At 33.0% G+C, this 26,906-nt stretch overlaps 1 protein-coding gene across 6 annotated transcripts in view; it reads left to right on the top strand.

The window, feature by feature from the left end:
- Window positions 1-26,906, top strand: part of SENP7 (SUMO specific peptidase 7) — a 137,724-nt gene that overhangs the window by 96,926 nt on the left and 13,892 nt on the right. For all 6 annotated transcript variants that reach the window (XM_036108950.2, XM_078065001.1, XM_036108970.2 and 3 more), the window contains 9 exons: window positions 887-1,226; window positions 2,320-2,477; window positions 5,024-5,170; window positions 9,449-9,482; window positions 15,847-16,026; window positions 17,629-17,891; window positions 19,473-19,606; window positions 21,126-21,242; window positions 24,335-24,457. In XM_036108950.2, coding sequence (XP_035964843.1) covers window positions 887-1,226; window positions 2,320-2,477; window positions 5,024-5,170; window positions 9,449-9,482; window positions 15,847-16,026; window positions 17,629-17,891; window positions 19,473-19,606; window positions 21,126-21,242; window positions 24,335-24,457 — 1,496 coding nt within the window. The remainder of the gene's footprint in view (window positions 1-886; window positions 1,227-2,319; window positions 2,478-5,023; window positions 5,171-9,448; window positions 9,483-15,846; window positions 16,027-17,628; window positions 17,892-19,472; window positions 19,607-21,125; window positions 21,243-24,334; window positions 24,458-26,906) is intronic.

Here is a 26,906-nt window from a genome sequence, read left to right as displayed (position 1 = left end):
CATTTGGAACAAATTTCAAAATTTATGAACAAGTAAAAAAGTTAAAAATGCTCCTTCTCTGATAGCACTCCTTACTTTGGTATATATCCATTGGACTTGTTCTCTTTTATTTTCCCTTATTTTAACCAGATATTATTAATACTCTATTCATATTGTCCAGTCAATTGCTTTTTCATATGCTGTGTAAAATTATTACCAGATTTCTTTTATCAGTAGTAATTTACTTACCAACTTCTTTAAGACTCTCTACCTCGGGTTTAGGGAATCTGTTGAAAGTGAAGAATTACCATACTTCATGCACATACTACCTATTTTCAAAACTTAGTGTACAGTTAATAAAAGTAAAGAGAATTTTTTACTCCTTTAATTCACAAGGTCTTTTAGGACTTTTTAGTAGCTTTGAGTTATAAATATGGTTAAGATTTAAACGGTAATAGAGATGTGAAGTCAGTGATTGATTTGATATTTTTTCAAATTGTTATCCTCTTTAAGTTTTTAATTTTTTGTCTTTGTTAATAAAGTCACATGACGTCATTTGGCCTCATTACTTTTACAAAATAAAACTGTAAAAAAAAGACTTCTTCTTACTCTAAAGTTGACTTAGGTTGTGGGAAACCACCTGAACCACTTGTAAATATGGGAGTTTCCACATTGCAGCCTTTTAAAAAAATATTTGGATATCTGATTGGACAGATCAAATTCTGTCTTTTTACTTGGGAGACCCTAGCAAGAGTCATACAGTATAATTGTGTAGTTTTCTATCCCTGTATTTATAGAAATGATACAATATTTTTACTTTTATATTCTTCTTTAGGAATTTAAACTTTAAAAAAATTCTTTAGCCAAATTTAACTAATGCTAATTTTCTGTATGCATTTATGTTCAGAAAAGACAAGAAAATGACTCAACAGCATCTGCTGAATTTAAAAAGTCAAGTGAAAACTATCATCAAGACTCAAAAGTGCTTGAGGAAATTACACCTGAACCTATAGAAAGCGATATTGCTAAACTATCCTCGCTTAATAGTCAGGAGTTGGCTTTGAGTGCTGCTCCCAAAAGTACCTCTGACTGTTCAACCACTGAAACTTTTGAGAGCTCTATTTCCACTGATACTGTGGGGAATTCTACCCTGCTAGAAAAGGATGAGAATGAATTGAATGTAATAGAAAAGCCTGCTTTAAGTGAACACAGTGAGGGGAACCAATCTTTGATATCAGTTGAACCAAGTAAGTAACAGTAGGATAATAATGTTTTTTAATTTTCTCTGCTTTACTTAGTTGTTCTGTTTCTCCTCTCAAATTTTGCTGAGGCAATAGCTGTTTATGACATCACTGTGGAATATATTAACTTTAGAAAAAGAAAACTTGGGGTTTTGGGACTTTGTTCATAAATTTTGTAATAATGATTTAGGTAAACAATAGATTACTTGAAAGCAGGGTTTTTTGGTTTTTTTTTTTTTAGAATTGTGAGCTGTAATTCATCCCAGTTTTTTTTTTTTTAAAGATTTATTTATTTATTTTAGAGAGAGAGAGAGAGCATGCTTGTACATGTGTGTGCCCACACGTTGGGGGAGGGGCAGAGGGAGAGAATCTTAAAGCAGACTCCCCCCTGAGCATGGAGGCCACTGAGGGGCTCGATACCATGACCCAAAAGATCATGACCTGAGCCAAAACCAATAGCCGGGCACTGAGCCAACTGAGCCACCCAGGAGTCCCTCATCTTAGTAGTTTTTAAAAGGATTCTGGAAGGACCATTATTATTGACATTTTGGTTGATGACGCTGAAGTGTGGAGTTTAAGTGCTATATAATAATTGTCATTAATTTTGATTTAATTAATGTTCAAGTATTTGATACACTCATATGGTACAAAAAAAGGTTTTAAAGGATACACAGGGAATAGTCTCCCACATCTTCTCAGGCATCCACTGCTTCCTCCTGGAGGCAACTACAATTTATTTTTTTAAATTTTAATCTTAAACTTAATTTTTTTTAAGTACAATTTAGAGTGATGGCACAATACATTTTTATTATTCTAGCTAGAACTTGTTCCTAAGTTCTCATGACTTTATCCATTTTTAAATGTCTCTATCCCCCAGAAGGTAAGGTTGCAGGTAACTGATAAAGAATAGCACTGATAGGGAAATATTGTATATAACTAGTATAAATCAGATAATGATAGTCCAGTTTCTAAGTTGGACAAAGTTAGATTAAATTTTCATGGGATTATTAAAAGTATATTGCATGAATTAGAAAGTTTTCTTTTTCTTTTCAATGTGTGATTATTGTGACATATTTAAAAAATAATTTTTCCTTTTTAGTTGTTGTTTCCAGTGATGAAGAAGGACCTGTTGAACATAAAAGTTCAGAAATTCTTAAATTACAACCTAAGCAAGACCATGTCATCACTAATGAAAATGAGAGTACTTCTGAATCAGCATTGTCAGAACTACCATTGATTACATGTGAATCTGTACAGGTAATTTATTTCTGCTTTCTCATAATTAACAGTGAAATATACGCTATTGATTAATGACGGTTTCTTTCATCAAGCAGAATATTATTATAAAAATTACAAATTTTCCTAGTTTGAATTTTGAGATAATTTTCATATTAGTTTGAAGGAAATAATGTAATTGTCTTTATTGAAGTGAAAGAATTATTTTTTTTTTGGTCATTTATATTTTTTTCAGTCTAAATATTCTATGACTTGAATACTTTTTTCTTTTTTTAAAAAATGATTCTCATTGGACATTTAACTACTTTATCAAAACATTTCCTAGAATTAAACAGTTTCCGGTATTTATATGTCTGATCTTCCAGTAGTGTAGCTACTTGGAATTATTCCTTTTCCTCACACGCAATTAAGGCAGCATGATGTAGGGAAAAGAACATGGTTTCTGGAGATTACAGACCTGTGTTCAAATCCCGGCTCTGTCATTTGGGCAAGTCACTTCTTTAAGCCTGAGTTAACTCATATGTTAAATGAGGATGATAATACCTACCTCACAAGATTATTTTGAGTATTAAATGAAGTAACGTATGAAAGCATTTAGAATAGTGTCACAAACTTAGCAGTTTGGTAAGTCCTTTGTCTTTTCCTTCTTACAGAAAATAATAAATGGAAGTGTCTCAGTTTAATGTCAGCTGGTTGTGTTTTGACATAGTACTTTAAAAAGTATAGTTCTAAAGTGAGGTTCAAATCATTTATTGTCAGTATCCTTATTATCAGCCTCTTATTATCCTATTATAAAGAAATGATTATTAGTAACCACCAGTGTAGAATTATGGTAAAACTTTTGTTGGTTTATTTTTTAATAATGTCAGAGGCTGTTATTCTCTAAGGTGTGATGAAGAATTGGGTCAGTTCTATAAAAAAGTCTGGTGTTCTGATTATTGTTTTGCTGGTGTTTTTATTGCATTGGTGCTCTATATAGAGATCACCTTAGCACCTTAGTAACCATTTTTGCTTGATTGGGCCAGTAGCTTACTTGATGGCTTAGTTGTATTTGTAATGAAAACCATGTCATTATTGATAATGAATTCAAACTTCTCAATGAATTATAGTTTCCTTGGTAGCATATAAGTTGATAATGCAGTATGAAATGATCATATTATAAGAAAATAACATTTTTTGTAGAACTGATGGAGTATGATTACAACCTAAGCAGAAAATAATGTGAAGACCTACTAAGATCTATAGGGCAGCATACCTTAACATCTCCACACCTTTCCTTGTTTCCAGTTTTAAATGAAGTTATGAGAAACATGGGTTGGCCATTTTTAGGAGGCACTTAGTTTAGTCTTTGCAAAATATGAGGCCCCAATAAGAAATTCTTTTTATCCCATCTTCTCATTTTATCACTTAAAACACACACAGTTATTTGTCTGACTGATTAGAATCCCTGTAGTTGATTTGTTACCTATACTTTAAGGGATAAGAGGAATATTAGAGTGAGCAATAAAAGATGAGAATGATAAAGATTTTTTATAAAGTAGATAAATGGCATTGTGAACTGGGTTAAGAATAATGAGTACTACATATGTTTCAGATGAGGATTAATCACATTTTCTAGAGGTAGAAGGAGAGTTAGTACACATGCATAGTTGCTCTAGTGGTAATTTATTTGGTCGTTAGTGATGTTAGGGTTAAAGAGGAATAATGTACAAAGGCTAGGCAAATGTATAGTTGAAAAAGTCATTTGAAAGCAGTTTAAAATTCAGAAGAGATGTAGGAAGCAGCTGCTGCTAATACTTCTTGGTAGTGTATTTTAATTTAAAAGCATGAGTTCAGTAATGTTTGAGTGGAAGTGGTATGATTTTTGAGGTTTTAGGTAACTAGTTGGCTATTTTCAGACATAGGACATAGAGTAAAACAGATTTGATAGAGCAGATGGTTCTTAGGCACTTATATGCCTTCAAGCACATTACGTAAGAGCATCATCTTGGTTTATGAAGCAATTTTATGTGGTTGAAATAACCCTTGACCTGGGGATAGAAACCTGGATTTGACTTAACTTTGCTTCAACTAACTTCATGACCTTCGGCAAGTCACTTAACCAATCCAAATATCTATCGGTTTTACTTATGAAATGGAAAAAAAAAACCCAAACTACCTCACAGGGTGGTTGTGGTGATTAAAAGAGATAATGTATTTAGAAACTCATTTTAAACTAAGGTACTATATAAATCTTAATTTATTTCTGTTGAACTAAAAATGAATAAAACCTATTAGGGAATATTAAATTTGAAATCATGGCTTTGATGCAGAGGAAGATATATTTCTAGAGCTTAGGCCTATGTAATTAATTTAAGATTCAACTATTAAGAGTAATTTTCTCAAGGTAAATCATACGCTTTTTAAGAAAAACAAATCTAGTAATTATTTCTTCACAATAAGAACAGTATAAAATCCTTCACAAATTCATTAATAGCAATTTAAAGAAATATTTGACTTTGAAAATCATTGTCAACATTTGTGTAATACTTAGGGTTATATGCGTTTTATAATTTATTCCTTGTTAGGCTTCATCTGAATTATGTCCATATAATCCTGTCATGGAAAACATTTCCTGTATTATACCTAGTAATGAGATGGATCTACAACTGGATTTTATATTTACTTCTGTTTATATTGGTAAAATAAAAGGAGCTTCTAAAGGTTGTGTTACAGTAAGTATATTTAATTTGTGTTTTTGTTTTTTCAGTTTTGGATTAAGGACAAGGCATTTACAGATTCTTTTTTTTAAATACAAATGACAGTACAATTGAGATTAATTTTATATGGGACACTTTGAATATGTCATTATACCTACTTTGAGACATGTCTTTAATTGGGGGGGAATTCTAAAATCACAGGGGATATCCTAAAATTATATCTTTGATCTGACTATTCTAATGAAGATCATGTATGAAAAAAGATCACATGTAGTACTGATATTCTTTGGGCTCTTAAACTTACTTGGTGGCAAAGTCCATTTTTATTCAGGGAATAGTTGAGAGCAAAAAGAAGAGATCTTATTTTGCTGGTTTAGATTATAAACTGAATTCTTCAAATACCTAAATTTCTTTAAAGATCTCCAGGAGTAGTTCCTAGACTGGATTTTACTCAGTTCTCTATATTTTCTTACTATTTCTGCCTGTTAAAATTCTAACCATCTTTTAAGGCTTGTCTGAAATATATCCTCTTCTAGGAAACCTTTCCCGATCTCTCTTTTCTAGCCAGAAGTAACTTCTCCCTTTACTGTGTACTTATAGCACTTTGTACATCTGTTGTAAGATTTATTCTATGGGTTTATAATTGTTTATATTTTTGCCTAAACCTCTCCATTAGCCTTTAAGCATCTTGTGGTGAAGAGCCATGCTTTTATTTGCTTTTACACCTTCCATAAATGGTTCCATCCTAAATAGGCACTTCAAATGTTAGTTGAATTGCATTGGCCATGTCAGATTATAACTCACATATTCTCCCAAAAGTTTTATTAATAACTGTGTTAGGGGTAGGGCAGGGAAAAATAAAATCGTAAGGCACACTCTCTCCTTTCATGGAACTTGTAGTCTAATGGAAAAGACAGACACATAATTTACATTATGATAAAATGCAAAATGGAAATATGTACAAGAAGGGTGCATATGGGAATATATGTCTGGAGGAATCCAGGAAGACTTCACAGAGAAGACAGCATATGATTTAAGACATAAAGTAGATGTTTACTTGGTGACTCTGCAGGAGTATGGCCTAATTTCATGAATAAATCCAGCAAAATCTGGGATCTACAAATAGTGGTAGCTTGTGATATAGTTAAAATTGCTTTGATTGAAAACACAAGAACAATTTTGTTTAATATTCTTTGATCAGTAGTTTTTAGATACTAATGATTTTGGCATGCCTGGGATGATTTTACAATTTTTTTCTTTAAGGAATTTCATTCATTTTTTATAATCTTTCCCCCCTGCCCCTCCCATTTTACTTTTTTATTTTAAATTGAGTTTAATCATTTTTTTTCTGTTGAGTTGTTTGTAATGGTAAAAAATTGGATAATATAAATATATGATAATAATTTAGTAGGGGAGGAAAATCCAACATAAACATTCAGCAATGGGTTTTCATTAGTTAATATATTAATTGTGTATTATAGTTAGGTGGACTTGTTATGGGCAAAAAAATAAGACCAAACAAAAAATTATAATTGAGTAAAGAAACTATTTTATTTTAAGAAACAATTTAAAGAATATCTGTAATCTTACTTATCCAGAAACATTTGACATTAATTCTACAGTGTATATCATTCCATATTCTTCATATTAGATGCACATATATGTTTAAATCAAAAGTATATGACGTATATGCTCTTTTATAACTTAACCATTATTATGCTAAGTTAGTTCACGTATCTATTTTGGGGTATTTGGGTTGTCCTTAATTCCTGACTGTTGGAACATTTTGGTTGTCCCAGTATTTGCCATTACAAGTAGTAGGGGAGTGCAAATATTCAATAAATATCATAAAGTAGGTTTTAAAATTTGTTTCACCTTTGTTGGAACACTTCTAATTGAAATAAAAACTTAATTGTCTAATTAAAGGGAAGTGATTTAGTAAATCAAAGCAAATATATACAGGTAAAATATATGTATATGAAGAAAGGCTGAGGAATTCTGTAAATATTAAAGCAGTATGTTAGTAAGGAGAGAGTATAAGCAATTTTAAAATTTAAAAATAATAACATGAAATGGGGAAAGAAAGACGTAAAAGTCTTAAAACTTTCAAGGATTCAAAAGACTTTTTATATATTCTTTTTTCAGACACAGTTCATAATGCTTTGTAACTTAGAAATTAAAGAACTTTTTTGTGGGGGAGTAAATAAGAGAATTAAACTCAGTCATTTTCCAGATGTTTAACGAGTCTCTACTAATGTGTTGTTGTAGATTAACTGGAGATACTGTTCTCACTCTCATGATAGTTACATTTTAGCTAAACTAGAAAAATATCCATATTGGGAAACTATTTACATAAATTAGAGCTCATTTTCTTATAGTTGGACCTTTACTACTATTATTTTTTTAATGTAGAGAATGTTGCAATAGATGTGAACACTTCATTTTTTGTTTCTCAGCTTTGTTGATAGTAGGACAGATGTTTATTAAATACACATTGTGTTAGAGAACTGTACTGGCTATTGTAAGAAGTTATAAAATAGGTATGGTATGATTTCAGAGAACTGGGTTTATCTTAACTCTCACAAAAATATCTGTCTTATTTTCCCAACTGGGGATTAAATTTTTGCTGGGAATAGGGCTTTGCTTTTGGGAGAGGTTACGTGTTGGCTTAGTCATCATACAAAGGTATAAATGATTATCAGATCATTGCCATGCTGAAAGATTCGATAAAGGACAAGAGTGCTTATTGTGGAAGAATGAGAGAATAATGACAAAGTAGAGGCCAAGATACATAGATTCACTACTTCTAGTTCATAATTTTGTAGTAATGTCTATAAAATCTCAAAAGCAAAATCCTTATATTCATTTTCTGTAACTAATTATTTACATTTGCTAAGATATATTTTATGAGATTAAAGACCTGGTGAAATATGTCAGAATTTGGCAAGGGAAAATATACACCAAATATATAAAGCAGTTGTGTGAAAGTGACAGAATGATAAGGTGTATTTGACTAAATTAAATTAGATAATATACTTAATCAGATGGTAGTGCCTAATGATAATAGTTCCTTTTGATTAAGGCTCTTATCTAAAGCTGACAGAGGTTCAGTAAGTAACCTAAATTTACCTACTTACTGTTTGTATAAGTGGTAGAGACAGGATTTGAACCCCAAGCTCAGCTTTTAATTCATATGGCCTTTTGCCTGAATTTTGCTTTAGTGGCTGATTTAGACTCTGAAATACCAATTTTATATTTGTGAAACTACAATATGAAATAATTTTTAAATTAGAAAAAGAAATGAGTCACAATAAACCTGTGACTTCAGTGGACATTGTTTTCTACTTATTTGGAATTCTGTTGGTAGTTAATTTAGGTACCCATGTACCAACATCGTTTTTAATTTTGTTTTGTGCTCACAGACTATACCTCTGATTTGGTAAAAAGTTTCATAAATGTATTGATCAAAAGTGAAACCTAACTGAAGAATAAATAAATAGCCATGAATTCATTTGATATTAATGGAAAAATGAATTTAAGAGCCTATTTTAGATGGAACATTTAAGATTTTAGGTGCTCCATGACCTTGAGAGTTTGTTATAAAAGCAACACTTAAGGTCAGATGTATACAGAACATTCCTAGAGAAAATAAGTGTCCTGGCACAGAAGGAACAGAAAGAACAAAAACTTTGCTGCAACTTCAGTCAGAAGGAATTTGTAACATGGAAAGATGAATGGTGGGAATGTCAACAAAGCCAAGAATCAAACCCTGTTTTGTGGTTTATTTACCAAAGTCACTGACACCTTGGGGTTCTCTTGGCATTTTCTTGGGACTTTGTCTTATTTCTTCCATAAATATTCAGGAAACGTTTTTGAAAAACAATATAAAGTCTTACTGGTTTTTATAAATGAGTATATTGAGAGTTAAATTATATGCACAGGGTTCTTCCGTAAAATTAGGTCTTTACCAAAAAAACTCCAACTAAGTCTTTACAGTGAGACATTTTCTTGGTTTATTCATAAAAAGGCTTGAGCACTTTTTTTTGAAGATTTTATTTTAAAATAAAATTTAAATTTATTTCTACACCTAACATGGGGCTCGAACTCACAACCCCAAGATCAAGAGTTGCATGCTGTATGGACTGAGCAAGCCAGGCGCCCCTTGAGAACTTTTAGTATAGACTTTGAATACATGTTTGTGGTTTGAGAAAGAAAAAGAACTGAAAATTTTGAATAGTAACTTATATTGAGTGGTAGCTCATTTTTTGCTTTTTTATATTTCCTTTCCTTTAGTTCACGACAAAGTATGTTAAGATCCCATTTCAAGGTAAGCTGTCATTGTCTTATGATTTCTTTTCACTGTAATTTTGCACATAAAATAGCAAAAACTCTTGAAATCTTTCTGCAGCCAACTTTCCACAGTTTTTTCCAGTATAGAAATTAAGTAAAACTAAGATTAATAATGTATTTCAAGTTAACACTTTTTTTAGCAGCTTTAAAAGGAGTTAAAATATTTTATAAGACTGTTTTAATATATTTTATAACTATTGTTTTAATAAGCAGTAATATTAAGGGACTCAAAGTAGCAGAAATAAAGTTTTGATAGCAAGATTTTGGTATGATGAAATGTATGAAAATAGGAACTGTAAGGAAAATTTATAATGTTGCCCACAAACTTGTAAAATGGTTTCGTATAGAGGTTAGGAGAAATTTTTTTATACTATTTCTTATCTGAGTAAGGCAAAGCAGATTGGAAACTATACCTGCAATATACAGAGACTCAGACCATTTTCTTATTTTCTGCCCAACTAAAATCCTTTCAGAATAATAATGACACTAAGAAGACAAATAAGAAGCAATAGAGAATAGTCTCTGTAGAGAATGAATTATGAAAAGAATGAGGAAGAAAAATAGACACAGATAACACTTCACAAGTTGACTAGGGAAGAGAGGAAGCTTCTGTTCTAAGACTGAAGATGTGATCAAAGTAACTTTAATTGGACTCCCCGCATAGCCATGTGCAGAATCCACAACTATATATTATGATAATCTAGTAATTAGGAAGCTACTATAAGTAGTAAGAATGTATAAGGCAAGGCATAGAATAAATATATTGATATTCCTAATTAGGATATTTTAATAAGTTATTATGGAATAATGTAACATGAACCATTTAGAAGAAACAAAGACCTGTGATTTAAAAGAAAATAATAATTTCCTAAAGAAAGTACAGTAATCTATAGTTAAATACCTATGTAACAACGCTCCTCCCATATCCTTTTATTTAATTGAGGTATAATTGACATGTAACATGATATTGGTTTTAGGTATACAACATAATGATTTGTTATTTGTATATATTGCACGATGATCCCTACTGTATGTTTAGTTAACATCTTTCCCCATACATAGTTGCAAAAGGTTTTTTTTTTTTTCCCTATTGTGGTGATTGATGACTTTTAAGATCTCACTTAGTGACTTTCACATGTGTAATACAGTATTAGTAGCTATAGTCACCATGTTGTAGATTATATCCCCATGACTTATTTGTAACTGTAAGTTTGTACCTTTTGTCCCCTTTACCCATTTTGCCCACCCATCCCCTGCTTTTGGCAACCAGTAATCTGATCTCTCTATCCATGAGCTTGTGGTTTGTTTGTTTGTTTTTTAATTTTACACGTAAGTGATCATGCGGTATTTGTCTTTCTCTGTCTGACTTATTTCAGAGCATGAATGGGGGGAGGAGGCAGAGGGAGAGGGACAAGCAGATTCCTTGCTGAGTGCAGAGCCCAACACGGGGCTCCATCTCAGGACCCCTGAGATCATGACCCTGAGCCAAAGTCAGACACTTAACAGACTGAGCCACCCAGGCACCCCATAAAAATCTTTTAAAAACAAGGCATGCATATGAAAGGTTTTAATAGATGAGGAACGTAGAAGTCTAAATGCTTATTCTTTTTCTACAGTAGTTGAGGGAAATACTAGTTTTCATATTTATATTAGCTGTTAATTATGTTTGGCTGTGACTTAAAGAAAATAATTTATTTTTCCTTCATGAAGAAGAAATCCAGAGGTAGGGTAAACAGGGCTGATATGGTTTTCTTTGGTCTTCAGAGGCCCAGTCTCTTTTGTTTTTTTACTGTGTCATTCCTGACCTATGTCTTTCATCCTTAAGTTTGTCTCATGGACAACTGGCTGCTTATATTTCAGTCATCACGTTTGTGTTCTAGGTAGAAAGCAGGAGGAAGGGGAAAAATGGTAAAAAGCATACATACCACCTATCTCTTGCCTTTTTAAGGAGCCTCCTTGGATGTGCATGCCACCTAACCTCTTCTACTTACATTTTCTTAGGTAGAATATAGTCATATGATCACACATCTACTTGCAAAGGAAGCTAGGAAAATAGAGTTTCTAAAAGCTAAGTATCTTGCCTCCTAAATAAAATTAGGGTTCTATTACTAAGATCCCTAATAGTGGTTAGGAAAAATGATAGACAACTTCCACTTTCAGTTTCTTCCATAGTCCTGTAACAAAATAAACCAAATATTGGGGAAAATTTGGTAGTGAGGTATATTTTCCTTGATGATGGTGTTAAATCTCCTTTTTTTTTAAAGGGAAACTTTTTAAAGCAGTCTTTCTAAAGAAAATTATGGTTGGTACATTTGGATTAGTAGTAATTTTCTAGATTTCACAGAAGTAGTATCAATTATTTGGGACTGTGAGCTGCATGAGGAAGAAATGCTGAGGAGTTTTCTGAAGGTTCTTACTCCTGTAATTTAGTCTGTTTGTCTTTGCTACTAGTTTCACTGACAGTTTTCGGAATGAGGGAGTTATAGTGCCCATGGATTAGAAGAATTAATGTTATTAAAATGTCCATACTACCCAAAGTGATCTGCAGATTCATTGTTAATACCTATCAAAATTTCAATTACATTTTTTATAGAAATAGAAACAATTCTAAAATCTGTCTGGAACAACAAAAGACCCCAAATAGCCATAACAGTCCTGACAACATGGCTGGAGTCATCACACTTCCTGGTTTCAGACTATATTACAAAGCTATAGTAATCAAAACAATTTTGTACTGGCATAAAAACAGACACATAGAACAGTGGAACAGAATTGAGAGCCCCAGAAGTAAATCCATGCATATGTGGTCAGTTACTTTTCAACAAAGGAGCCAAGTATATACAGTGGGGAAAGAATAGTCTCCTCAATAAATGGTGTTGGGAAGGCTGGACAGCCACAAGCAAAAGAATGAAACTGGACTCCCATCTTTACTATATACAAAAGTCAACTTAAAATGGATTAAAGCCTTAAATGTAAGATCTGAAACCATAAAACTCTTAGGAAAAAAAAAAAACAAACATTAGGGGGTAAGCTTTTTCCCATCAGTCTTGGCAATGATTTTTTTGGATTTGACTCTAAAAGCAGAGGCAGCAGAAGCTAAAATAAACAAGTGGAGCATCAGCTTCTGCATAGCAAAGGAAACCATCAGCAAAATGAACAAGCATCCTGTGGAATAGGAGAAAATATTTGCAAACCACATATCTAGTAAAGAGTCAGTATCCAAAATATATAAAGAACTCAGAGAACTCAATAGCAAAAGTCTGATTAAAAATTGGGCAGAGGAAGTGAATACACATTTTGTCCAAAGAAGACATACAAATGGCGAATAAGCACATAAAAAGATGCTCACCATCACTAATCATCACAAAAATGCAAATGAAAACCACAATGAGATATCCCCTCATACCTGTTAGAATGGCTATCATCAGGATGACAAGAAATCAGCAAGTGTTGGTAAGGATTTGGAGAAAAGGGGAACCTTGTACGTTGTCAGTGATACTGTAAACTGCTGTAGTTCCTGTGGAAAACGCTCTGTAGGTTCCTCAATAAATTAAAATTAGAACTGCTATATGATCCAGCAATCTCACTTCTGGGTATATATCCAAAAGAAATGAAAACAGGGTATTGAAGAGATATATGCACCCTGCATTATCTACAGTAGCCAAAATAAGGAAACCACCTAAGTGTCTGTTGATGGATGGATAAAAGTGTGATTTACATATACAATGGAATATTAGTCTTGAGAAAGAATGTAATCTTGCCATTTGTGAGAACATAGATGGACATTGAGGGCATTATACTATTTGAGAAAAGTCAGAGAAAGACAAATATTGCATGGTATGCTTATATGTGGAATCTAAAAAAGTTGACTCTCGGCGCCTGGGTGGCTCAGATGGTTAAGCGTCTGCCTTCAGCTCAGGTCATGATCCCAGGGTCCTGGGATCGAGTCCCACATCGGGCTCTCTGCTCCCTGGGAGCCTGCTTCTCCCTCTGCCTCTCTCTCTCTCTCTCTCTCTGTCTCTCATGAATAAATAAATAAACTCTTTAAAAAAAAAAAAAAAAGTTGACTCTCAGAAACAGAGACTAGCATGGTGTGGTTACCAGGGGCTGGGACATGGGGGAAATGGGAAGATGTTGGTCAGAGAGTGTAGACTTCCAGGTATAAGATGAATATTGTACAGAATGGTGATTACAGTTAATAATACTGTATTATATACTTGAAAATTGCTAAGAGAGTCGATCTTACATGTTTTCAACCTGAAAATGAAATGGTAGTTGAGATGTTAGCTAATGCTTCGATGGTAATTGTTTTGCAGTAAGTAAGTGTATCAAATTAACGTTAGCTTAAACTTACACAGTGTTATATGATAATTGTATCTCAATAAAGCTGGAAAAAAATGAAAAGTCATAGTCCGTGTAAAAAAAAGACAGTAAAATAAAGTAGGATAGCTAGGTAGAGCGAGAGATGGAGATAGGGAGAGACAGAACAGACTTTAGAAGGCAAGCCAGTAGGAAAGACTGGATGAAATAGATGCAAAGAGAAAGAAAACAAGAGTGATGAAAAGAAAAATGTTTAAAAATACAAGTAAGGAAAGAATGGAAGGACGAAGGAGAGAGAAGGAGGAATGAAAAAGGAAAGAGGAAGGGAGAGATAAAGAGATGAAGGACAGAAGGATGGAAAAAAAGGAAGTAAGAAGAAAGGAAGACAGGCAGGATACAGGCAAGTTAAGAATAGGGAAAGAAAAGGACAGTGAATGAATTGGACTGAAAAAAGAGAAAGCTATCAAAGAGAAAAGAAAAAGGAAGGGACCAAGATAGGAAGTAGAGGAAAGAAAGAGAAGTGTAAGTGATGAGTCTGTAGGAAAGAGTAAATACAAAAGAAATAAAGAATGTGGGAGTAAGAAATAGAAAGAAGGGTTTGAAAAGAGGAGGTAGTAAGAAAATTAAGTACAATTGTGGAATAGTGGGGAAAGAAATCTAAAAAGAACTCAGTTAAAATACTACAGTAAAATAGGATTGATGAATGGTGACAGCTAGATAGAAGGTAGGTAGGTATGTGAGGAGTAGATATAAAACATAAATAGATCCATAGATAGGTGATAGATGGATAGATATAGATTGATAACTAGATAGAAGTGATTTTAAAAAGGATTATCCAGGAAAATGCCAATAAATAAAAGGTAGAAACAGAGTTAGAGAAGGAAGTTATGTAAAATGTTTTTAAAAGGAGCAGTGAAATAGTGTAAGTAGGCAGGCAAGCATGCAAACAGGCACAGAGGAGGAATAGGAATACAGAAAAGGAGCAAGAAAGACATGAAGAAATGGAATAAGGGAAGGAAAGAATGAATGAAAGAAGGAGATATGAAAGAAATAAAGACAAGATGTTTAAAATGGATCAATTGATTATAAGAAAAAGTTAAAAAAAATAGAATGTCTAGCGTGGGAACATTAAGGTGACTAAGTATTTGAATGCTTATTGTAAAATGCTTGAGTGATATGAATCACCTGGGTTTTTTGTGTTTTGGGTTTTTTTTGGTAAGCCCAAAATTCTGATTCAGTACATCTAGAGTACAGTTCTGCATTTCTAACAGGCTCTGATATGATCCCAGGCTGAGAACTAGATTTTGAGTAGCAAGGTGCTAGGAGATAATGGGGGGAAGGAGTACTAAGAGATTTGTTTCAAATAGGTATTCTTCTTGAGTTTGTACTTAACTGATACTTGTATTCCTAGTTCAGATGCTTATTTTCTTAAAGTTGGACTGGATGACCTTCAGGACTTCTTTACACTAGTTTTCTATGTTTATATGAATTAAAAAAAAATCCTCAAAGAAGGTTCTTCTAGCTTACTAGGAGAAAGACCCATAATTTTGAGTGATTACCTAGAGGCTTTGAGAAGTAAAACCTGGAAGAATTTTATTTATTCATTTTTTTTAAACCTGGAAGAATTTTATAAGAAATACTATCTTAGACCATTCAAAAGCTCATAATATCTTTGAGAGTCTTTTGATAGTGGCTAGTCTGTATAGTGGAATACACATATTTTGGGAGAAGAAACATAGGAATAAATTGGCTTATGGTAACATTTGGGGTCTTGGTTGATAGTATTGACAAAATAGAAATATATAATTTTCTAAGTTATACTATGCTTAGTTTTCTGCATAGATCAGATAGTTGTCATCGTTGTCATCTTCTTTCTTCTTCTTTGCTTTTTTTCTGTACTGGAAATAATACTTTTGTAAAATTTTGCCAATCATTCTTTTTGAAAAACATCGTGTATTAAAGAAGAGGCATATAGTGTGTAAGTGTTGTATTCTTAATGTTATCTTTTTATTTGGTTTTAGTGTCCTTGAATGAGGTTTCATTGCTAGTGGATACCACACATTTAAAGAGGTTTGGGTTATGGAAAAATAAGGATGATGATCACAGTAAAAGGAGTCATGCTATCCTTTTCCTCTGGGTCTCTGCAAATTATCTTCAAGAGATTCAGACCCAACTAGAAAACTCCATATTAAGCCAGCAATGTGAGTATGAAATGACTTCTAAATTTTGGAATAACCTAAGAAGTCATGTAAATAGTTTTCTTCTAAAGTAATTTAATAGAATGTAATCATTTCATTGAATTGAAATGAAGTTCATTGGATTAAAAATAATTTTAACCCTTAATGTTATGCAAGATAAATTATTTTTTCTACATAATTTCTTATGATAATTTTACTCAACCAAGAGAAATTATCTTCTAAAAAAAAAAGGAATACTTTATCCTTAAATCAGTTGGCATCCTTGGCTATCTTTCTTACGAGTTTCTTGCCCTTGTTTCATAATAAATAGTGACAGCTAATCAGTGGCAGTGTTAAATAAAATATAGAAGTCTTTACCTTCAACATTATTCTTGAGTTTTTAAAAAAACTCAGTTTACTTAAATATATCATTTTTCTAAGACTGGATTGAATATTTTTGGGAGAATGCTCCCCAAACTGGTCTATTTAAATGTATCTTAAATATCTCCCAATTTTGCTTAGTTTTCAACTCCTAAAGAATCTAGTTTAGAATTGCATAAATCAGATTAGTAAGGTTCTTTCTTACCTCTTTGATCTCTCTACCTTGCCCTCTGTACTCCCTTGCATTTAAACGTGGTAGGTAGTAAACTAAATTTTATACTTTTAATATTACAGTAGTCCCTCCCTTTATCCATAGAGGATATGTTCCAAGACCCCCCCCACAGATGCCTGAAACCACAAATAGTACTGAACTCTATATATACTATGTTTTTTCCCTGTATATACATACCTATGATGAAATTTAATATATGTTAGGTACAGTAAGAGATTAACAATAATAACTAAGAATAAAATACAATAATTATAACAATACACTGTAATAAAAAGTTACGTGAATGTGGTCTTTCTCAAAATATCTTATTATACTGTACTTACCTTTCTTATGATGATGATGTGAGAAGATGAAATGAGGTAAATGACGTAGGCATTTTGATGTAGTGATAGCCTACTATTGACCTGATGGCAGTAGGCCAGAAGGAAGATCATCTGCTCCTGGACTGCAGTGGTTGACCATGGGTGACTGTAACTGTGGATAATGAAACCATGGATAAGGGAGGACTACTATGGTTATTTTGCTGTCCTACTCCAAATTAATTGGGAAAATTCATGATTAAATAGGGAAATTGGGGAGTGAATGTCATCTGAGACCATTATTGAAATGATTGATGAAACACAATGATTTTGAAGGAATTGTTTGATCAGAATACTTTTTTAATTGGTAGATTTGATACATGGAGGAGGCAAGAGAAAAATAATTAAATGCTTAGTTATCATTCATTCATTTATTCATAAATTCATTAATAAATGTTTACTAATACCTACTAAATGCCAGATAGTAGAGATACAGCAACTAGTACTATTGTAGAGTTTCTCTTTTAATGCAGGAAGAGTTAAAATTTGTGAGTTTTGAATCGCTGTTACTAATGGCCTATTTTGGGATTTAATTTGCCTGGGTTATTAACTAACATACAAAATACTGTTATTAATAATTAAATTATTTTAATTATAATCCCCTTGAAATATTTTTCACTATTAATAAAAATTGGTTTCTTTTTTCTTTTATAGCAAAATCCAGTGAATTCATTTTCCTTGAGCTACACAGTCCTATTTCACAAAGAGAAGAATTGAAATTGAAAGATATTATGACAGAAATAAGTACAACCAATGGAGAATTAGAGCTTTCTTATCCATTATCTTGGGTTCAGGCACTTCCTTTATTTCAGAACCTCTCTTCAAAAGAAAGTTCTTTTATTCATTATTATTGTGCTTCAACTTGTTCTTTTCCTGCTGTTGCTGCTGAAGAAATGAAGATGAAATCAGTATCTCAGGTTAGCGTATGATTAATATAATTGGCGAGGTTTCGTAAAAATTTTTTCACTGAAAATAGAGTGATGTGAAAAATGCTATGTTTTGTCAGAACGGTACAGGAGCCAACCTGAAAGAACTCCCAATACCAAAGCTAGAACAGTTTTATTTTTATTTTATTTTATTTTAAAGTAAACTTGACACCCAATATGGGGTTCGCTCTCAACGCTGAGATCAAGAGTTGCATGCTCCACCAACTGAGCCAGCCAAGCGCCCCAAAGCTAGAACAGTTGGATCAATAAAATCAGTAATGATAACATGTGATTATTACCAAAGAATAAAATAAATACCCATAAATCTATATTAATACAAATAAATACCTGAATTAATGAATGAAAAATAAATACCGATGGTGGATAATTGACAGTTCTTTCTTAGAAAAGTATTTCAATTAATAAATGTAAAAGGAATAAGAAATACAAAGCCACCATAGTTAATGGTTGTTGCAGGCAAGGTCCACCAATAGGTGTGAACTTGGAGAAACAGGAAATGTGCATAATCTCAAAGTCTCTCAGCCAAAATATTTATTAATTATAAAAAGAAAAGTAATAACTTTACAGTGGAGAAATGTGGCAGACATCACCAGGAATAAGAGACAGTCACATCATGCACTGAGAAGGGTACATGACTTCTCTGGTATTCTTCCCAATATTGTGTAACCTCAATCTAATTATGAGAAGAATCAGACAAACCCAGTTACAAAATAACTGACCAATACTCTTGAAAATATCAAGGTCATGAAAGACAAGGAAAGACAGGAATTGTAGGATCCTCATACAGAAAAAAGTTATTGGTGGAAACACTAGTGATATCAGAATAAAGTCTATAGTTTATAATATTATACCAATGTTAATTTCTTAGTTTTGATAGTTGTAACTGTGGTTATACAAGATGTTAATATTGGGGGAATCTGGGAGAGGCTTGTATATCTCTGTCAAATACATCTAGAAAGAAAAGTTTTTCAAAGTTTGTCTATGGCAAATAAAAACTTTTGGTCTTTTAAATTTTATTTTGTCCTAGCTGTTATATCTTTTGTTCATTTTGAACTGACAAGTTTTCACGTTTTTCTTTAATTATAAAGCCCATATCTGTAAGTATCAAGTTAAGCTTTGACCACTGTATGTACAATATCTTTTTTTTTAAGATTTATTTATTTATTTGAGAGAGAGAGTGCATGTAAGTATGGGGAGGGGCAGAGGGAGAGAAAGAATCTCAAGCAGACTCCCTGCTGAGCGTGGAGCTCAACAAGGGGTTCGCTCTCATGACCCTGAGATCATGACCTGAGTTGAAATCAAGAGTCGGACGCTTAACCGACTGAGCCGCCCAGGTGCCCCCCGTATGTATAGTATCTTTTGATCAAAAGTATTATTTTGATTTCACAATATCTTTGGAGAAATTCTAAATGTATAGATATAACTCATTGATACTGATTTCTTTTAGTCACATTTTCTCTTGAAAGTCTAGGTTTTGACTTTATCCTTTTGAGAGTTAATGTGTATTTATGTATCTATAAGGAAACTTTTTTCTTTGCCATTTTCTGTCAGCCTTCAAATATAGATACAGCCAAGCCTACTTACACCTTCCTGCAGAAGCAAAGTAGTGGTTGCTACTCACTTTCTATTACATCTAATCCAGATGAAGAATGGCGAGAAGTCAGGCACACTGGACCTGTTCAGAAGTATGTACTGTGTCATATCCTGTTTGTAATAGGTGGACACATTAGTAGTTTTCATTCATGTTGCTGATTTTAAGTAGTTTAGCTTTTTCTTTTTAACTGAGGTGTAATTGACACACAATAAATATTACATTAGTTGCAGGTATACAACATAGTGATTTGACAATAGTTTACCTTTTTAAATGTGTTGAGTTTTGCTCTTACACTGATGGTTAGTAATAGAAATAATAATTTTTTTGTTTTTTAGAAAGTTAAAAAAATTTATTAAGAAAACAGTTGGTGCCATTTTACTTAGTTTTATGTCAGTAAGACATAAATGGTAACCAAAATGTCAAACTGAGTAAGATTGAAGTATTTGTTGAACATACCCGAGTAGCAGTGTATGGTTTTTATGATTATATAATTCCATATCTGGATATATGGTAGGAAAAGTGGGGTTACTTAACTGAAGTGTGCCTCAATTTAAGGTACTTTGGAGTTTATTAGAACTTCTTTTTCAGAAGTTGCTACTTTATTCATATTTTGTCTCCTCATGGTGGCCAGGCAGAATAGGGAGTCTGTGCATTTGAGAGTGATTTCTCTTCCTCTGTATGTTTCTGTTAAAACAAACAAACAAACAAACAAAAAACAAATGAAAAAACAGGATAGAAAATAGCCCATAAAATAGTAACTATCATATTAGCATTTAAAATTTCACATATTTTTATTTGATTTAGGTGCTTTGTTTGCCACAATTAAATCAATTGCAGATGACTTCATCTTCTTGAATCTTTCTGGTTTAAGAAGTACATATTATTATACCTTTATTATTGACTATATTCATGCAATGAGGACCGTCATGTGTATCCCAAGATTATAGCTAGAAACTCAGAACTGCCCTTATTTCTGAGATTTTAGAGAAGGTGCCAGAAAAAAGATGCCTAATTAGTGGTTATCTGTTTTCTACTTCTTTCTGCTTGTGTTATAATCACTTGTTTTCTTTATATTCTCTTAAGATTTACATTACATGCACTTTGTTATAGGAAACTTGCCTTCTCTCATCCCATGTTATTTCTTTATTGCTCAGCTGTTGCTGTGGACTAGCCACCAGTAGGAGAACATAGTTTTTGACTGTTGGCTCTTCTAAATGGAAAGGAACTAGTCTTGGGGATTCAAACTTAGAGTTGGAAAGTGGAGCATAGGAAAATCTTTTATGGTTTATTACATCAGTTTGTTGAAAGTTAAAAATTGTACAGAAGAGAGAGATCTTTGATAGTATTATAACTGATTGTGAGATATAAGGTATTGATTAGACAAATATGATACTAACCCACATGGGATTGGAAATGAAAAGATAATGAGAGTACTGTTAGTACCTTGTGAAAATAAAGGAAAATATAATTGCTTATATCCTGTTAAGTACTTTTACTCTGTACATTTTAGTTATTGAATATATTGCCCTATTAGTGTTACATATAACAAATCTCTTTGATACTAGAATTTTCACTACCAGTATGTTTTAACTTTAGTTTTACTTTTTAAGGTTGATTGTATATCCTCCACCACCTACAAAAGGGGGATTAGGAGTAACTAATGAAGATCTGGAATGCTTAGAAGAAGGAGAGTTTCTTAATGATGTAATCATTGATTTCTACCTTAAGTAAGTACAATGATAAATGATCTTCTCATTTATCCGTTTTAATGTGAATCTTAAATTGCATGTCTATCACTGAAGTTTTGTTAACTCTAGCTAAAAGTAATCTGCCAAGAATTCAAAGATTTTTGCCTACCAGGGTTTTCTGTAGTTGACTTCAGTTTCATTCCTTTACCTCCTATAGATGCTATATACTTTAGAAGAGTTACTGTTTTTTGTTTTAGTTTCTGTTTATTTGTTTACTTTTGATTTATAGTTCTTGACTGTTTATATTACTGTGGTGAAGGAAGTACTTAAAAAAATTACAGATCACTTTGGGAAAGGAAAAGAAGCAACTCTGTAGTTATCTCTTGTGTCTTTAAGCACTATAAGAGTTACCTGTTATTTAAAAAACCCATACCACGATTCCATTAAAAAATAATTTTCAACTTTTTGTATAGCCAAGCTGAAGGAATAGATAGGAAAGTTTTATAAACTTTCATGCAAAGTTTCTAGTCCTCATCTTACCTGAACCCTCTTGTTTAACTAGTAATACTAGCCTTATTCCAGTCACTCAGGCTCTAAATCTCTCTTTAGCATTTACTCTTCATCTCAATACTTTACATTTGATTTCTAGAATTGATTTGGGTCTTTTTAAATATCTTTTAGCTGGGGCCTCATGAATTATGAGGTTTTCCAGTCTGTCTGGTAAGAACAGGCACTATTCTTGCTGCTGGCTACCATTCCCTCTCATCTTTTCAAGTAGTTCTCTCCCCAGCCTTTTCCTCACATGCATGTGGTGATCAAAATTCTTCTGAATACTTAAGGAGCATTCTCTGCAGGTGTCTGGAGTTTTCTTTATCTACAGCTCTTCCCGTTTCAGTATTCTGATCTGCAAATTCTAGCTGCCTTGGTCTCTACTGACTTTCAATGTCTCCTCAACTTGTAGTCTGCCACCTGGGTTACTCCATCCCATGCTGCAGCCTGGAAAGCTCACCTTGTTTATTTCCCATTTCTCAAGGATCACTGTTCTTTGTTGCCTGATGTCCAGTGTTTTGAAAACTAGTGATTCATATATATTTTGTCTGATCTTTTGCTTCTTTCATCCAGGAGGATAAATCTGGCCTCTATTATTCCATCTTGGCTGGAAGCAGAAGTCTCCATTATCATTGACTCTTTACCCTCCCTTCCCTCTCTACATAGTCAGTTGCCAATTTTTTCTTCTTCTTTTTTTATTATTAACATATATCATTTGTTTCAGGGGTACACATCTGTGATTCTTCAGTCTTATACAATACATAGCCCTCACCACAACACATACCCTCCCCAGTGTTCGTCACCTACCCACCCCATCCCTCCCACCCCCCTCCACTCCAGCAACTCTCAGTATTCCTGAGATTAAGAGTCTCTTATGGTTTGTCTCCCTCTCTGGTTTCGTCTTGTTTCATTTCAGTTGCCAATTTTAATAGATTCTGTCTCTCAGATTCATTTATTCTTTTTCTTCTGTCATCATGATTTTCTAGTACTTCTTATCTGACTTGTTATTCTGTCCTTCTAACGAGTCTCCTTGTATCCTTTATCTCTATTTTTCTATCCATTAAGTATATTACGACCACCACTATTCTTCTTAAACTACTTTATGAATGCAATTCCCATTAGAAACTTCCATTAATCTCTTATTACCTGTCAAATGAGTTCAGACACTCTGACATTTGAGAGTCTTGATATTGACACTATCTTTTCAGCCATCTACTAATAACCCTGTATGTATTACAAAGTCCAGCAAAATTGAATTATAAATAATTTACTAAACAAAGCCCATTCTTATTCACTCTTCTCCCTTAATGCCCTGTTTGTCTTGATTCCGGAAGACTTTCCTCTTTATCTCAATCTGTTGAAGTTTTATTCCTCTTTGAAGGTTTCTCTGAACTGGTACCTTCTTGAAACTTTTCCTGATCTTCTAAACAGATACTATTAACTCCCATAATACTTCATTGCATCTCTTTTATAGTACTTATAATATTTTGCCTGATTTTAAAGTTAGTTGGTGGTATTATGATCATTCTCCTTCTAAAGGTTACGCATCTTATATCTTACCTACTTTTGTATTCCTATAATAGTGTCAAATTTATATTTGGTGAGATGAACTGGATCATATTGTTAGTTTTTGTATGTTTTATTGGAATTCACTAATACAATTTTATTCCTAATTTATTTCCAGTAGTACTTTTCTGTACTACCTTTTCACTGAATTGCCTGTATCTCTGTCTCATTGACTTCTTTTCAGAGGGGATTCTAACTTTTTTAATTACTTTCTATTTATTAAATTAATGAATAACTTTCAAGTAATAAAGTACATAAATTGTAAGTGTACAGCTAATGAATGTTCTCATATATATGCACTCATATAATCATCATTCAGATCAAGATACCATTTCCAGCACACCAGAAGCATCCTTTTTGTCTCCTTCCATGTAGCAAAGCCTCCCCATAACCACATTAAAAAAATTTCAAGTTGTGTTTGTTTTTTATGCTTTTTTTTTTAAAAAGCAATTACAAGGTCATTTTTGAACCTGCATAAACTATTAAGAATAGCAGAGTTCTCTAATTATGAAGGGTTTAAGTACTAAATCATTGAGTTATAAGCTTATGTTGAAGAATTGTTTTAGTAGAAATGGACTAAGGATTTATAGGTTAGGCATATCTCATAGTAATTAAAATTTTTCTAAATTTATTGTAGGAGTGTCATGGTTTCAGTATTTGATTAATCTTTCCTTCTATACTCACTCCTCTGGATTGTAAGCTATATGGTGGCAGGTACTCTTTTCCTCCCTCTTATTTTATATCTTAGTGTAAAAATGGTGCTTGGTGGCATGTTAGGAATTTGATAAATACTTGTTAAGTAAGTGAAAGAATAAGCGGGCAATTTCTGTTTTAAATATCTTGATGGAGGGTGAGGTAAATAAAGAACCAAAAAAACTGAAATCAGAGCAAATTGCAAGATTGCTTTGAATCTAATAGGCCATAAAAACAAAGATTTCCAGAATACATAAGATAACTAGGAGAAGACCAGGTAAAATCTAAAAATAACTTACTTTTGTGGTGTTGCTGTTTTACAGGTATCTTATATTGGAGAAGGCATCAGATGAACTTGTTGAACGAAGTCACATTTTTAGTAGCTTTTTCTATAAATGCTTGACAAGAAAGGAAAATAATTTAACAGAAGATAATCCAAATCTTTCGTAAGTCATTCTTTCAATGTACATAAGTTTTAAGAGGAAAATATGCTATTTTGATGTTTCTAAGTGAAAAAACTTCTTACAGTATTTCCTGGAGTGAGCAGTATTACCACTTGTGCAGGCTTTTTTGCTCTAAGATCTACTTCTCACCCTTCCACTGTTCTGTTCCCTATCACAGGAGGTTGATTCTTGCAGGCTGTATTTCCAAGTGCATGTTCTGTGGGGGACACTGGAGGTTGGAGGGCAAGGAAGGAAAAAGTCAGGTTATCCCCTTTGCCTTAGGCAGTGATTTTGGCAATGGCTTTTTTTCCTCTGTGGGTTGTGTCTTTCACTGGACAGATCTGTAAGAGTGCCAGCTCCTATCTAGAGGTATTACTGCTTCTTCCCCTTTGCCCTTTAGTGTAGGGGTGTAGCGGTTTCCTCCTATGCTAATCTCTGGTTACCTCTCTGCTCCCTTTTTTGGCTTTGCACTTTCCCTATCATCACTGTAGCCAATTCTCTCCATTACATTTTATCTGTCTTAAAATATAGGGTGTCTTTTGATTTTCTTGTCAGACTGTCACCAAAATACTACTTTTTAGTTAAGCTACTGTAAATTATACAAAATACTATGTTCGCATAATTTAGCTTATAATCAGAATTAATGGGGAGGGATATATGGAAGGGGAAGATATCTTAAATAAATCTGATATTTAATTTTTTTGATGCCTTCCTTTTCTATTTTATATATATGGAAATTGATGGTTAGTACCTTGCATTTAATCTTACATTTTGTTTTAAGATTACTAGTCAGTGCTTGGCATAACCACCTAGAAACTGACGAAATGAAAGCAGATAGAATCTGCTGTAGTTTTATTTTTATTTTTATTTATTTTTATTTATTTTTTAAAGATTTTATTTATTCATTTGAGACACAGAGATACAGAGAGAGAGAGCATGAGCAGGGAGAGAGGCAGAGGGAGAGGGAGAAGCAGGCTCCCCACTGAGCCAGGAGCCCGATGTGGGGCTTGATCCTAGGACCCTGGGATCATGACCTGAGCCGAAGGCAGACGCTTAACCATCTGAGCCACCCAGGTGCCCCGAATCTGTAGTTTTAAATTTTAAAATAATTTTTAAAATTAAAATTTAATATTATATGTTCGATCATATATAAAAGTAATATAAAACAAAGATACATAAGTGGCATATTCCAGGGTAATACATATATATGATACTATGCTTAGATACTATACTTTAGTATCTTATAGACACACACACACACACACACACACACACACACACACAGTTGACCCTGGAACAACATGGGTTTGAAACATGGGGGTGCACTTACATGCAGATTTTTTTAAATAAATACAGTACATGTATTTACTGTAAATACTGTAAATGTATTTTCCTTATGATTTTCTTAATAACTTTTTTTGTATACCATCTATTTACTTATTTATTATTTTTATTATTTTCTTTAGCTTACTGTATAATTTTTATAATACATTATATAATACATGATATAATACATATAACATACAAAATATATGTTAATTGATTTTATGTTATCAGTAAGGCTTCTGACCAACAGGAGGCCATTAGTGGTTAAGGTTTTGGGGAGTCAAAAGTTATATACATGGGTTTTCAACTCCATTGGGGGGGTCAGTGCCACTAACCCTTTCATTGTTCAAGGGTCAACTGTGTGTTTGTGTGTGTGTCTCTCACAGACAAAAACTCATCCTAATGCTTGGCCTGAGATATATGTAATTAGTATTCACACGAAGAATTTCTATAAATCAGTAAAAAAAATAAAAAAGCCCAGAATCAAAGTGGTAAGGGATATAAACCTTAATGGTAAATAAATCCCTGATAAAGAGGCTCAAACTACCAGTGTTAGGAAATTGCAGACTAAATGATTCACAAACTCATTACTATGGATTATGAGATGCTGACAGATCTGGCTTCTGTCCATCTCCCTAAACACATCTCATGACATTCTTTCCCCTCACTTACCCTACTTCATTCAGCTCAACCTACCTCCTTTCAGTTTGCAAATATGCGAAGCTCTTTCCTATTTTCTGATGAAATTTCTTCTCCTGGCACTTTTTTGTTTCATAACATGATCTCTAATCACTTATTTGTTTGTTTGCTTGTCCTGTAGTTAAGCTTCATGAGGTCATGAACTTCATCTGTCTTATTTTCTACTCTATCCCCAGTGCCTTTTGCTCGGTGCTTGGAACATACTAGGAACTCAAGAGACTAATCATGTATCTTACTGAATGGGGAGAGAACTGTTAGACATTTAATTGAAGATTTTCCAAAGAGTTAGGAACTGAGAATAAGAGATTATATTGTGTTCCCCGTATTCTCTCCCGTTCTTCTTGCCCCATCCAGTGTCTCATATGTTACCAATCAAATAAGGTTAGCATAATCAGGAAATCAAGCACCAACATAACAAAAGAAAACC

Source organism: Halichoerus grypus, chromosome 1 (assembly GCF_964656455.1).
Source record: "Halichoerus grypus chromosome 1, mHalGry1.hap1.1, whole genome shotgun sequence".
Classification (NCBI taxonomy): Eukaryota; Metazoa; Chordata; class Mammalia; order Carnivora; family Phocidae; genus Halichoerus; species Halichoerus grypus.
This window is presented reverse-complemented; position numbering and strand designations above follow the sequence as displayed.